The sequence below is a fragment of the Furipterus horrens genome, unplaced genomic scaffold (genome assembly GCF_987537825.1).
Source record: "Furipterus horrens unplaced genomic scaffold, mFurHor1.1.pri manual_scaffold_10, whole genome shotgun sequence".
In the NCBI taxonomy this organism is placed as follows: Eukaryota; Metazoa; Chordata; class Mammalia; order Chiroptera; family Furipteridae; genus Furipterus; species Furipterus horrens.
In genome coordinates this window covers 44,191,287-44,206,165 of record NW_028327180.1, presented here as the reverse complement: position 1 = coordinate 44,206,165, position 14,879 = coordinate 44,191,287, and the positions used below count along the sequence as shown (strand labels likewise).

The 14,879-nt window shown below is 40.9% G+C and overlaps 1 protein-coding gene across 4 annotated transcripts in view; it reads right to left on the bottom strand.

Moving 5' to 3' along the window:
* ADGRE3 (adhesion G protein-coupled receptor E3) overlaps nt 1–14,879 on the bottom strand; it is a 56,562-nt gene that overhangs the window by 3,706 nt on the left and 37,977 nt on the right. For 3 of the 4 annotated variants that reach the window (XM_090289668.1, XM_090289669.1, XM_090289670.1), the window contains 6 exons: nt 7,801–7,968; nt 4,411–4,608; nt 3,895–4,130; nt 3,329–3,395; nt 3,024–3,115; nt 964–1,132 (listed from right to left, as the gene is read on the bottom strand). In XM_090289668.1, the coding sequence (XP_090145794.1) occupies nt 964–1,132; nt 3,024–3,115; nt 3,329–3,395; nt 3,895–4,130; nt 4,411–4,608; nt 7,801–7,968 (930 nt within the window). The remainder of the gene's footprint in view (nt 1–963; nt 1,133–3,023; nt 3,116–3,328; nt 3,396–3,894; nt 4,131–4,410; nt 4,609–7,800; nt 7,969–14,879) is intronic. The other variant, XM_090289671.1, reaches the window with a different exon arrangement.

The following is a 14,879-nucleotide window of genomic DNA, read 5'->3' as shown; positions in this document are numbered from 1 at the left end:
CAGGATGAGTCACAAAGAGTAGATCTGAATATACCTGCATTGTATAGCCAAGGCAAGCTAAGTCCAGCCAAGATCAGCTGGTCTCCTACCAACCTGCAGACTTAAGAATGAGAAAACTCAATATTTGTGTTTAAGCCACTGAGAGTTTTGATGTTCTTTGTTACACTGAAATAGCTGACTATTACATATGGGAAAGCTGAGGAAAACTACGATATTTCCTTGATGTAGTAATTATTTAATTTGTGAAAGCCATTAATAAATTGACATATCTTGCCCTGGTGGGTAGCTCAGTTAGTTAAAATGTGGTGCCAATACTCGAAGGTTGTGAGTTTGATTTCTAGTCAGGGCACATACAAGAAGCAACCAATGAATGTATGAATAAGTTGAAAAAACAAATCAATATTTCTCCCTCTCCCTTCCTCTCTCTCTCTCTAAAATCAGTAAATAAAAACAACTAAAAAAATAAACTGACATATCTTACAATCAATATCATAACAATGTAGAGAAAATATAGGTTGTACTTACATACTGTTCACAAGTTCATAAGAAAATTTAGAAAATGGATCTAAGTGTTCATTAAACTACATACCTGGAAATTTGTCTTAACTTAAAACAATTGGGCCCTGGATGATGTGACTCAGTGGATTGGGAGCTGGCCTTTGAACTGAAAGGTCCCCAATTCGATTCCCAGTCAGGGCACAAGCCTGGGTTGTGGCCTGGGTCCCCAGTTGGGGGCATACAGGAGGCAACTGACTGATGTATCTCTCACACATCGATGTTTCTCTCCTCCTCTTTCTCCCTCCCTTCCCCTCTCTCTAAATATAAATAAATAAAATATTTAAAAACATGTGGGGTGGGGTATAAGGAGACTAAATGGTAATGAAAAAATATACAATAAAGGTTAAATCAAAAAATACAAAAAAAAAAAAAACAAAAACAATAAAGAAAGGGGTAAAAGTTTACCTGCTGGCTGAAGAGGCAGTAGACCAGGAAGATGAAGACGCCCTGCAGGCTGTTGATGATGGTGAAGAGATAGATCATGACCCGGGCAGCTGGGCCCACCTGCAGGATTCCCAGACACCACGTGCAGCCCAGAATAAAGACCTGAGCTGTCGCTTTCAGTGTCAGTATCCTGAGGGGAGTAAAAAAGTAAAAATGTATGAAAGTTAATGATGGATGTGAACACTCCCTTAATGTAGTTGTTATTGGGGAGGACTCTGGAGCTAGACTGCCTTGGTTTAAATCCAAGGCAGCACTAATTGGCTGTGTGACATTGGGCAAGTTACTCTGCCTTTCTGTAACTCTGGTCCCTCATCTTTATAATAGTCCTATTTCATAGGGCAGCTGCAAAGATTCAACGAGACTTTAACATATGTATTTAGGACAGTATATAGAACAAAATCAGTACCATTTATACAGAAAACATTCTAAAACTAGGGGCTCTTTATCTTTTACTCTTTTATAGATGGGGGTCATATAATTTGTTATTCAAACAGGGAAGCTTTTGAGATTAAAAAGGGTGCTATTAATAATTACAGTGGGCCAACAGGCATGAACTGGGACTGTCTCAGGCAAACTGAGATGTAAGGTCACTATATATGTACAGGTATACATATCCCTAATTTTAAACCATCATATTTTATGTGAGAAAAGCTGGTTGAGGAATGATTTGTGTAGTGTGTTGTTTATTGAATGTGTGCATGTCTGTTCTATAGAAATGCACAGAAAAAGCTCTGGGGAAAATATGACACATATTACATCAGACTTATCATAAAGTTTGTTAACTCCAGCTTTCTTGGGAAGTGGAAGTAGCAGGAAAAGGGGGAGATATCCACTTTCACTTTATGTATTTTTAAAAATTGTGAAAAAATTTAACATGCTATTTTTGTGGTTAAAATGAAAATATCAAATTATGTGTTCCAATTTAAATGGATGCCACAAAATAAAAAATGTTCATAGCTCCCAATTTTTTGAGATGGTATTATACAAAACATATTTTAATCTAAATCCTTTATACACAACTCTTAGATATACATTTAAGTTTGTTATAATTAGCCAAATAAGTCTCTACCTGTGGGGTGAACCTCAGTTTGTTGGGACATCCTTCAGAAGTGCAACTCTTAGAGTTTCTATAGAATTTAAGCTTTCAGTAACTGATGGATTAATAAACTTAGGTTGGTTGTTTTTGACAAAAAGGAGTACACTTGTGTGCATCTTGCGTTGTGTGGTGGAAGCTGCTGTTTGTTTTTTTTTCCATTCTCCCCCTCCTCCTTTTAGGGTTAGCTCTCTTCCCATTTTGAGTTCTTTCAAGGACACATGGCTACCTAGTTAGAGACTACATTTCTCAGCCTCCCTTGAAGCTAGGTGTCACCATGTGACTAAGGTCTAGCCAATAAGATATAAGCGAATGTGGACCATGCAACTTCCATGTCACCTTCCTCCCATGGATGGGAAACTGACAAAGACAACATCCTAGGGAATGGCAGAGAAACAAAATAGAAAGAATCTGAGTCTCTGGATCACTTTAGTGAGCAGAGCTTTCCCGCTGGTCCTGGACTACTCACATCTGGACTGTGACATGAGAATAACATAAACTTCTATTTCACTCTTTTAGGGGGTCTTTTTGTCTCAGTAGCTTAGCCTATATTCTAGCTAATACAGACATTGGGAGAGGGCAGTGGCCTTTCTTGTCCCTGAAGCCTGGTTGTGGGGTGTATGTGTGTGTAGATATGTGGGAAAGACAAAAATGGGTGAGTAGTCCTGGCTGGTGTGGCTCAGCAGATTGAGTGTTGGCCTGTGAACCAAAGGGTTGCTGGTTTGATTCCCAGTCAGGACACATGCCTGGGTTGCGGGCCAGGTCCCCAGGTGGGGTCATGTGAGAGGCAACCACACATTGATGTTTCTCTCCCTCTCTTTCTCCTTCCCTTCCCCTCTCTCTAAAAATAAATAAATAAATAAAATCTTTTAAAAAAGTGTGTGAGCAGAGGAAGACGGGGTCAGAAGTACCATTTGCTCTATCTTACCTTATATTCTGGATGGTTGACACTTCACTGTTGAGAGATGAGAGTTTTCTTTTCAAAATGCAAAGGACCAAAAGAAAAAATACTAAATTCACCTGCAGGAATGATGCAGACCAGGAAGAATGCCAAGTTAAAATAATGCAATGTGTTCATTATGAATTGCACACAACTCCTACTTTCCCACACATGGGACTGAATTGGTAGCAGGTGGAAACCATACAACAGAGAAAATGCATGCCCCTTGTACTGTCTTGCACCTAACACTTATGCTGCTTCCTTGGTCAGGAGCACTGGAGCCACATACTCACAGAGATAATGGCACAGACGGGGCCAAGGAAACCCCAGATGAATCCTTTTTTCAGGTGGAGCCAGCAGCTGGGAACAAGGGGAAAAGGAACACAAAGAGAGATCGGAGAAAGCAGGTGAAAGGAACATGAAATGACATCTTTTCCTAGTAGAGAATTTCTTCTTTTTCTGAAAATGTCAGCTGATGGCAATGAAGGTTTTGATTGTTCACTACCATGTGTTAATGCTACATTAAACATTTTATAAGCATAGTCCTGTTGAATTTTCATACCAGCATCATGAGGGTGGGACAATGGGGATCATAATCATTATCTCTATTTTGCTAAAGAGGACCCTGAGACTTGAAAACTCTGAATTATGGGAGGGATAAAGCTGGCACCTAACCACAAAACTCCTTCCTTTCAGAAACTTCCAAGCTCTTACTGCCATCTTCCCTTCTTCTTTGCGGGGAACGTCAGCGCTCTTACACTTCAGGGAAAAGTAGAGTGCGTTTGCTATTGCTATCTCAGTCACCATCGTCAATGCTGACCCCCAACCGCCCAGGGAAGAGGGTGAGAGTGAAACTCACCGATCAGGTGTTCCATAAAGGTGAGGCCTGGAAGCTGCAGAAATGGCCACAATCACAGCTGGGACTCCGTAGCCCACAGGGAACATGAACTTCTTCATGAGCCTGCTCACACTGGAGTAGTTGACCACAGTCAGGTTGCGCGCAGTGAGGAAGAGGTGCAGGCCCTCCAGCAGCATCCAGGTGAAGGAGGCCAGGTAGAGGTAGTGTAAGGCACCTGCGATGATGGCGCACAGCACCTGGGGGAGGAGTAAGAGTCACCAGCTGGGATACTTAGGGTGGAGTGTGACCCGAGGATTTCTCCTTCATACTGGTATTGAGTTCAGAGCACATGACATTAGGCCACAGTCATCAAATGTAAAAGTGTTTGGTAATCAGTGTCAGCACTGCCCACCTTTGCACCACCCCTCAACCTTTCCCAGAACCCAAGAGCATTTTATTAAGGGGTCCAATGCAGCATGGCCCATGAACTCCGCCTCCCCTGGGCAGGACAAGGGTCCTTTGAGACAGTGTCAGTACCTTAATCTCTGTTCTGTTGATGGCTGTGAGGAAGAGCAGGTGGGCCAGGAAGAGGCAGATGCAGAGCTGCAGGTGGAGGGAGGTGCTGGTGTTCTGGATGGCTTTGCACAGCAGGAAGGTGAGGGCCGCCAGGAGAAGGCACAGCAGAGAGAGGCTCAGCCCCACGTAGGTGATCACAGTCAGGGCGGGATCCTCCTCCTGGGACCCAGCAAAGAGGAGATATCAGTCACACTTCCCTGCTCTGGGATTATGGTTTTCTCCCTTTGGAATAGGGCATCCTAAACACAGGCACAAAGCCTGATGATGGAGAGTGTGGGAGGTGTCTGTAAGACTAAGGCTTTCTCCCCAGCTTTATTGAGGTATACCTAATATATAAGTTATTACACATATTGAGTGCACACGTTTTGATGAGTTTAGAAATAGACATGTATCTGTGCTATCATCTTCACAATCTAAAGATTTCTGGTGTCCTCTTGCTTTTTAAAAAAATTTGTGGTAAGAACACAACATGAGATCCACCCTCTTAGCAAGTTATTAAGCGCACACCCCCCTATTGTGAACTATAGGCTCTATGTTGCACAGCAGAATTTGAGTTGAAATGAATCGGTATGCCAGACTCAGTCTGGCACCCGAAGAGACACAAGAAGTTCTGTGTAGCAGAGGCTATTAACCTCTTTATACTCATCTGTACCTGACCTTGGCTGCTTTCTGTGAAGCCCAGTGACTCTGCCTGAGTCTATTTCCCCTGTCATGAGAGTGTGCTTGGACGTGCCAGAGCAAGTCACAAGTGCCAGGGCGTAACACCCCTGGAAGTTACCTTCAAACAGTAACAGTTGGGGAGTTGGTAGATAAATTCCCCAGCTCACTCCACCTCTGGTGGGAGGGCTCTGAGGTGCATGTCCTACAATATCTCCCAGAAGCACCCAGTGGGATTGAGCCCCAGTTGTCCATGGGGTTAACCTTCTTTCTGATGCATCCTTTCCTGGCTGTCTTCTCTTCCTCTCTCACTTCCCTACTGTCCTACTGATGTTTCCTAGCTTCACCTCCCAGAGAAACTACTTGCCCTCCAATTCTTGTTTCAAGATCGGCTGGTTGGAGGCCCTAAACTAAGATACCTTATGTAATTCAGCTGATGGGGACTCATCTCATTAAAGACACAGACCAGGGATCTGATGAGCAATACAGACTTAGCCAGACTCACTTATGGGAAATGATACTCACCATTCCTTATAATTATATGGGGATTTTTACTTTTTTAAGTGTTACTTTATAGAACTTTTTAATCCTTTGCTTTTTCAACCTTAAAATTATGAAATCTAACACATATACAGAAAAAAGCATAAAAGCCCATCTAGCATACGATTAATAATTATTAAGTGAGCACTGATCATGAACTAACCTGTGGACATGATCCCAGATGCTCTTCCTAATTGCAAATCACCTTATCCCCTAGAGGTAGCCATGATCCTTCTATGATAATTTTTACCACCTATGTATTCAACCCCTAAGAATATAATTTAGTTGTGTCTTTTTTTCAAATTTATAATGATGGAACAATATCCTGCTCCACAAAGTAACTCAGAAACTCATGATAACAGAGGTGCCAACCATCTGTAGCTGCAACATCTGGAATATGTTGCTTCCTCATCACCCTAGAATGCCCCACATGGAATTGTCTATGCTTCATCTCAGAAAAGTTTTTAACAGATCTTGACAGGAAACAACTAGACACTTATTAACTGTAGAATAAGTAAATTGTAGTCATGCAAGGGGATATTATGCATATACATCAATGAAAATGAATAAACTAAGGCTATGCCCAACTCAGATGAAGTTCATAAATGTAACAATGACTAAGATAAGTATTGTATGTTTTTAAACCTATTTTAGCTTCCCCACTGCCCTGTATAATAGGAGAGTCCAGAGATTTCCAGCAAACGTTGTTCTTGGGGTACCACTTCCATCCCTGAGAAGAGGAGAGGGATGTAGAACTTCCTGTGTGCTGTCGCCCAGCCCATGTAAGCTCTCCAACCCCACTTCTAGGATATGTGTCCTGTCTGACTGTCTCCCACTACCTCAACTGCTGCCACCTGAACCTTGGCCACCATCATGTCCTGTGAGACCACTCTTATTTTTATCCCTGGCTTATTGATTTTAGAGAGAGGGTAAGGGAGGGAGGGAGAGAGAAAGGGAGAGAAACATCGATGTGTGAAAGAAACATGGATTGGTTGCCTCTTGCAACCCAGACATGTGCCTTAGCCAGGAATCGAACCCATGACCTTTCCATTTACAGGATGATGCTCCAACCAACTGAGTCACACTGGCCAAGGCTGTGAGTCCTCTCTTGACCATTGTTCATTGTTGACCTGAGAACCAGAGGTATCTTCTTTTTTTAAAAAAGACTTTATTTATTTATTTTTAGAGAAAGTGGAAGGGAGAAAGAAGGGGAGGTAGAGAAACATTGATGTGTGAAAGAAACATTGATGGATTGCCTCTTGGCCCACAACCCAGGCATGTGCCCTGACTGGGAATTGTACCAGTGACCTTTGGGTTCACAGGCCAGCATTCAGTCCACTGAGCCACACCAGCTAGGGCTAGAGAGATCTTCTAATGATGTAAATATGCAGCGTCCATGATGGAAACCCTCCATTGCCTTCCCATTGCAATTCAAATGAAATCTAAATTCCTGACAGGGCATTGGAGACCTGGCACATTTCTCCTGCCTCTGTCTCTCCAATCTGCCTCCTTCCAACTCCTCTCATTTACTCTGTTCCAGCTACTTTTCCTTTGGAACACGCCAAATTTGTTCTCTCTTCAGGCTCTTGTATTTCTTCATCAGATGCTCTTTCTGAGACCCTTTCCTACTGTTTTTTTTTCATTGATATAAAATCCAAATAAGATAAAGTTCACCATTTTACACTGCACAGTTCGGTGGCATTTAGCACGTTCAGTGTTGTGCAGCCACTACCTCTATGTAGTTTCAAAACATATTCATCAACCCTAAAATAAAACCCCATGCCCACTAAACAGTTACCCCCATTCATTCCTCCCACCAGCCCTTGGCAGCCACCAGTTTGCTTTCTGTCTCTATGGATTTGCCTCTTCTGGACATTTCATGTTAGTGGAATCATACAATATGTGGTCCTTTGTGTCTGGCTTCTCTCACTCAGTGTGATGTTTTCTAGGTTCATCGCATTGTAGCCCTACTGACTTTTAATATTCATATTTCAGCTCACATAGTTACTCCTCCTCTGAGCAGTTGATTGAAAGTGGCACGCCTCTGCAGTCACTCCAGTCCCTCGCTCTTTTTCATGTTCTTTACAGCACTTACCAGCACCTAGTAGGGGCTCAAAAAGGATTTGCCAGAGGAATTAAATGTTTACATCATACCTGGCTGGTGAAGGCCACGAGGACAGCGAAGCTGGACAAGTGGGTGCAGCTGCATGTGGTGTGGCTCTTGTTCAGCTGGACCAGGGAGCAGCCATCCCTGGACCAGTGGCTGCCCTGCTCCGTGCTTTTCCAGAAGACACAGATAACATTTTGGCTCAGGGGCTTCATCTGAAAATAGAACAGGCTCATTGTGTTCTTGTTTAGGAGGAACACCTCTTAGAGTGTTGGTCTATGCCAGGGTGGAGAATGAGAGCCATGGCTGAGAAGTGACTTGGTTGATTTCTCTTTTAGGTGATGGGGATGGCCACCAGGACCCCTGCCTCCATAGCCCCACCTCAATTAGCATTTCAAAAAACATAAAACAAGGTCATTTCTGTCTGTGGAAGGCTGAATTTTATAAGATGTCATAGGTTTTATGACTCTCCTCTACCATGAGAGTCAGATAAAGGCTGACTCTCCAAGTCAAATTTCTATGCACCCCACCCAAAGAAACAAAACCAACCAAAAAACAAATTTCCCTGGTCTTTCCACACCAATCCTGTCCCTGACTACAACACAATGATTGTTCATGTGATGTGAGGGGTAGATAGTAAAAAATACATCACCAGGAAACAGAGTAAGATTAGCCTCCCACCTCTTCTCTTTGTCCCAAAGAGCCACAGTTTATGGGGGCAAGGAGATGAGTCAGATCTTCCGTTTGGGGCCTGTACCCCCTTTGAGAATCCACTGGGCCATTTCCAGATTTCTTGCTCCATTCTCTTTGCCCCAAGCCAGACATCAAAACTTCCATACCTGGAAATTAGGAGTTTCTCAGACAAAGGAAGACTAAAAGAATAGATCTCCACCAAAAAAGTATTGCAAGAGATGCTAAAAGGAATACTTTAAAAAAAAAGAAGAAGAAGAAGAAAAAAGATAGGGAGAGAACACAGGTACAAAGGGAAATGAATAAATACACGTCAATAATAACCTTAAATGTAAATGGACTAAATGCTCCAATTAAAAGAAATAGGGTAGTGAAATGAATAAGAAAACAGGACCCACATACATGCTGTCTACAAGAAACACACCTCAAAACAAAAGATTTACACAGACTGAAAGCGAAGGGATACAAAAAATATTCCAAGCAAACAGACATGAAAAAAAAAAAAAAAGCTGGGATAGCAGTACTCATATCAGACAAAACGGATTTCAAAGCAAGGGCAATAAAAAGAGACAGAGAAGGACATTTCATAATACTTAAGGGAACAACCCATCAAGAAAATATAACTCTGGTAAACATATGCACACCCAACATAGGAGTACCCAAATATATAAGGAAAATACTAGAAGACCACAAGAAAGATATTAACAGCAACACACTCATAGTAGGGGACTTTAACACTCCATTATCAACAATAGACCGATCTTCGAAGCAAAGAAACACCAAGGATATACAGGCATTGAACAACACACTAAACCACATGGACTTAACTGATATATATATATATATATATATAGAACTTTTCACCCCAAAGAAACAAAATATACATTCTTTTCAAATGCACATGGGACATTTTCAAAGATAGACCACATGATAGGACACAAAAGAAGCCTCAACGAATTCAAGAAAATTGAAATTATATCAAGCATCTTTTCAGACCACAATGCCTTGAAACTAGAAATCAACCTCAAAGAAAAAAATCAAAGACATCCAAACTTATGGAGAATGAATAACATGCTATTAAATAATGAATGGGTTAACAATGACATCAAGGAAGAAATCAAGAAGTTTCTGGAAACTAATGATAATGAACACACAACAGCCCCAAACCTATGGGACACAGCGAAGGCAGTCCTGAGAGGGAAGATCATAGCAATACAGGCCTACCTGAAAAGAATAGAAGAAGCTCAAATTTAAAACTAACCCAACAGCTACAAGAACTAGAACAACAACAAAAATGGAGCCTAGGGCAAGTAGAAGGAAGGAAATAATAAAGATCAGAGTGGAATTAAATGACATAGAGACTAAACAAATAATTCAAAAGATCAACAAAGGTAGGAGTTGGTTCTTTGAAAAAATAAACAAAATCGACAAGCCTTTAGCCAGGCTCATCAAGAAAAAAAGACAGAGAGAAGATGGCGGAGGAATGAGGGGAGGCTGCACTTTCTGTCTCCAGAGAGCTGTCTGTAATTTGGGCTAATTGCAGACAGAACATGTCAGTGAGCAGCTAGACACTGGCAGGAGTCGAGCCTTGGCAATGCTGGATTAGAGAAAACCATCTGGGAGCGACCTGTTTGGTGAGGATAGTGGAGGAAAAAGGGACGAGATGGGATTTCTGACTGGGGTGGCTCCCTGAGCTGCGGCTGGAAGCACACAAAGACTTTTTAGCGACCACAGGCTTCCCCAGAGACGAATCGGAAGGAGAGCAAATCTCTGCCCGCTGGCAGAGCCAGGAGAGGACCAGGTGGCATCTGGCGCTGAAAGACAAGAAACAGCATACTGCTGTGCATGTAAGAATGTGATTTTTCTTTATTTTTTTCTCTTGTGTACTGCGGAGAGGGGAGGAAAGGTTGGGGGTGATAGGACATTCTAGAAGAGTGCAGGCGCAGAAGAGTGCTTGCCCACTCCTCAACCCTCCCCTTGGGTAGCGCTGATGCGCACAGGTAAGTGCCCTCATACACTGGCCCAGGCGTGCAACCAGGTCGCCGGCTGCGTGTCTGGGTGCACCTCAGACACACCCCAACAGACATAAGATCAGTGCCCCAACGGGTGCAGGGAGGGCCCACTGGGGACTCAGAAGACCATGCGCAGACACCCCTGGCAAGTCCCAGTGGCCACCAGGCCGGAGCGCAGACCACTTGCGCAGGCTTGGCTTGTGCCTGCCCAGGCGGGTGCAGGAACAACGGGCGGCTGCGGCGCGGGAACAGCAGGAGGCTGCTACTCACAGACGCTCATTTCCACTGTGCACAAGTGTCTGGGGCCCTGCCCCAAGGGGCGAGAGACTAACTCCCGGGGCTCGACTTGGAGGCCTGAGGCTAGGGCGCAGGCTACCTTGCTCGGGCATGTGCGTGCGCACACAGGCACCCCAGCTGGCTCCAAACATGTGCCAAACCTGCAAAGATCAGGAACCCGCCTCATTAGACCAGCTGTGGATCCAGAAAAATAAGACGACACACAAAGGCTGAACTGAGTAAAAACTTTCCTTTTGTATATATATATTTAAAATTTTTATTTCTATTTTAGTTTTTTATTTGTATTTTATTTTATTTTAAAATTTTAAAATTTCTTATTTTTAATTTTAATTTTTACTTTTATTTAAAAAGATTAAAAAAAACTATCTCTTTAATTTGTTTCATACCATCTCTCCTTCTCATCCTTCCTCTTTAATTTTTATTTATTAGTTTGTCTGTTTTGTTTAGCCTCCCTTTCACACTAACTAAATAGAATATAACTACTATATATATCTAATACTATACAATTCCACTTTCTTACTATATTCTGCATTCTTCTCTCTTTTTCTTTTATTATTATTAACATACAATGTAAATATTACCCACTGTCTTGCATAGTCTTGACACTATTTGCTACTATTACTAATCTATCATCCCCTCTCTCAAAAATTATATTTTTCCTCTTTAAAAACAACTCTTATATATTCTTCCTATAGTATAAAAGCCCTAACCTCTCTACATTTATATTAATACTGGCTCATTTGCTAACGATAGCGGGATAGAGGGTGGGGGATATTTTTGAGGGTGTGGGTTTCCTGCCTGGGCTGTGTGTTTATGTTTTTAACAGCATCTCCACAAAAGAACTCAAGACAAAGTGGACAGAGTGACTCTCAATCAACTAAAAAGAGGGAAGACCCCACCAAAGAACATCTGAAATATAACCAGACAGCATAAACAAACGACATAAAGGGTAACCCAAGAACATCAGACTCAGGAGATCAAAGAGATGGCACCACTGAAACCCCCAGATCTCCTATAAAGAATCTCATACCTCAAAGGAGGGAAATCAAAGCAGACAAACCCCCAAAACAAAAACAAACAAGAAGAATCTAACATAGTAAGACGCAGAAACAACCTCTCAATGAAAAAAAAGAGGAATTCCCAGAAAGAGAGGTAGATAGAATAGACACAGCCCAAATGTCAGACATGGAATTCAAAACAATGGTGGTGAAGAAGCTCAATATACTCGACAACCTCAAAAACAACTACGACAACCTCCAAGAAAGTTACCAACATCTCCAAGAAAATTACAGGGAACTTACAGAGAACTATACCAGCATAAGAAAGGACATAGAAACTATTAACAAGAACCAGGAAGAAATGAAGAATACAATCTCTGAACTGAAAAACAAAGTAGAATCAATCAAAAGTAGGCTAAATGAAGCAGAGGATCAGACCCGTGAGTTAGAGGACAATGTAGAAAAAAATTCCCAGACAGTACAACAGATGGAAAAAAAATTGAAAAAATATGAACAAGATGTAAGGGAATTACAGGATAGCACGAGGAAAAATAACATCCGAGTCATTGGAATAAAGAGGGAGAAGAAAAAGAACAAGGAATAGAAAAGCTGATAGGAGAAATAATGACAGAAAAAAGTTTCCAACTTGACGAGAGAAAACGTTATGCAAGTTCAGGAAGCACAGAGAGTCCCAATGAAGAGTAACCCCAAAAAACCCACTCCAAGGCACATCACAATTAAAATGGCAACATTCAAAGATAAAGAGAGAATCCTAAAAGCAGCAAGAGAAAAACAGCAAATAACATACAAGAGAGATCTGATAAGGCTATCGATTCATTTCTCAACAGAAACATTACAAGTCAGAAGGGAATGGTCAAAAATATTTCAAGCAATAAAAAACAAAGGCCTACAACCAAGACTACTCTACCCAGCAAGGCTCTCATTCAAAACAGAAGGTGAAATAAGAAGTTTCTCAGACAAAGGAAGACTAAAAGAATACATCTCCACCAAACCAGCATTGCAAGAGATGCTAAAGGGAATGTTTTAAGAAAAAGAAGAAAAAAAGAGGAGAGAAACACAGCTACAAAGGGAAATAAATAAATACATTCAATAATAATCTTAAATGTAAATGGACTAAATGCTCCAATTAAAAGACATAGGGTAACAGAATGGATAAGAAAACAGGACCCACATATTTGCTGTCTACAAGAAACACACCTCAAAACAAAAGATTTACACAGACTGAAAGTGAAGGGATACAAAAAAGTATTCCAAGCAAATGGACATGAAAAAAAAGCTGGGGTTGCAGTACTCATATCAGACAAAACGGATTTCAAAGCAAGGGCAATAAAAAGAGACAGAGAAGGACATTTCATAATACTTAAGGGAACAATCCATCAAGAAGATATAACACTGATAAACATATATGCACCCAACATAGGAGCACCCAAATACATAAAGAAAATACTAGAGGACCACAAGAAGGATATTAACAGCAACACACTCATAGTAGGGGACTTTAACATTCCATTATCAACAATAGACAGATCTTCGAAGCAAAGAAACACCAAGGATATACAGGCATTGAACAACACACTAAACCACATGGACTTAACTGATATATATAAAACCTTCACCCCCAAGAAGCAAAATATACATTCTTTTCAAATGCACATGAGACATTTTCAAAGATAGAACACATGATAGGATACAAAAGAAGCTGCAACAAATTCAAGAAAATTGAAATCATATCAAGCATCTTTTCAGACCACAATGCCTTGAAACTAAAAATCAACCTCAGAGAAAAAGATCAAAGACATTTAAACTCATGGAGAATGAATAACATGCTATTAAATAATGAATGGGTTAACAATGACATCAAAGAATAAATTAAGAAATTTCTGGAAACTAATGATAATGAACACACAACAGCCCCAAACCTATGGGACACAGCAAAAGCAGTCCTGAGAGGGAAGTTCATAGCAATACAGGCATATCTGAAAAGGACAGAAGAATTTAAATATAAAAGTTAACCCTAAAGCTACAAGAACTAGAATAACAACTACAAACAAATCCTAGGGCAAGAAGAGGGAAGAAAATCATCAAGATCAGAGCAGAATTAAATGACAAAGAGACCAAACAAACAATTCAAAAGATCAATGAAACTAGGAGCTGGTTCTTTGAAAAAATAAACAAAATCGACAAGCGTTTAGCCAGGCTCATCAAGAAAAAAGAGAGAACACCCAAATAAACAAAATCAGAAACAAAAAAGGAGAAATCACGACTGATACCACAGAAACGCAAAGGATTGTAAGAAATTACTACAAACAACTGTATGGCAAGAAATTTGACAACCTAAAAGAAATGGACAAATTTCTAGAAACATATAACTTTCCAAAACTGAATCAAGAAGAAGTAGAAAGTCTCAAGAGATCAATAACAAAGAAGGAAATTGAAACAGTAATAAAAAGTCTCCCTGCACACAAAAGCCCTGGACCGGATGGCTTCACAGGCAAATTTTACAAAACATTTAGGGAAGAACTAACTCCTACCCTTCTCAAACTATTCCAAAAAATCCAAGAAGAGAGAAAAATCCCAAACTCTTTCTATGAAGCCAGTATTACCCTAATTCCAAAACCAGGTCAAGACACAACAAAGAAAGAAAACTATAGGCCAATATCACTGATGAACATAGATGCTAAAATCCTCAATAAAATATTGGCAAACAGGATCCAGCAATACATCAAAAAGATCATACACCATGATCAAGTGGGATTCATCCCAGGGATGCAAAGATGGTTTAATATTCGCAAGTCGATAAATATAATACATCACCTAAACAAAATGAAAGACAAAAATCACATGATCATGTTAATAGATGCAGAAAGAGCATTTGATAAAGTACAACACCCATTTATGGTGAAAACACTCAGCAAAATGGGAATAGAGGGAGCATACCTTAACATAATTAAGGCTATATATGAGAAGTCTGAAGCCAACATCATACTCAATGGACAAAAACTGAAAGCATTCCCCCTGAAGTCAGGAACAAGATAAGGCTGCCCACTATCTCAATGCCTAGTCAACATAGTGTTGGAAGTCCTAGCCACAGCAATCAGACAAGAAAAA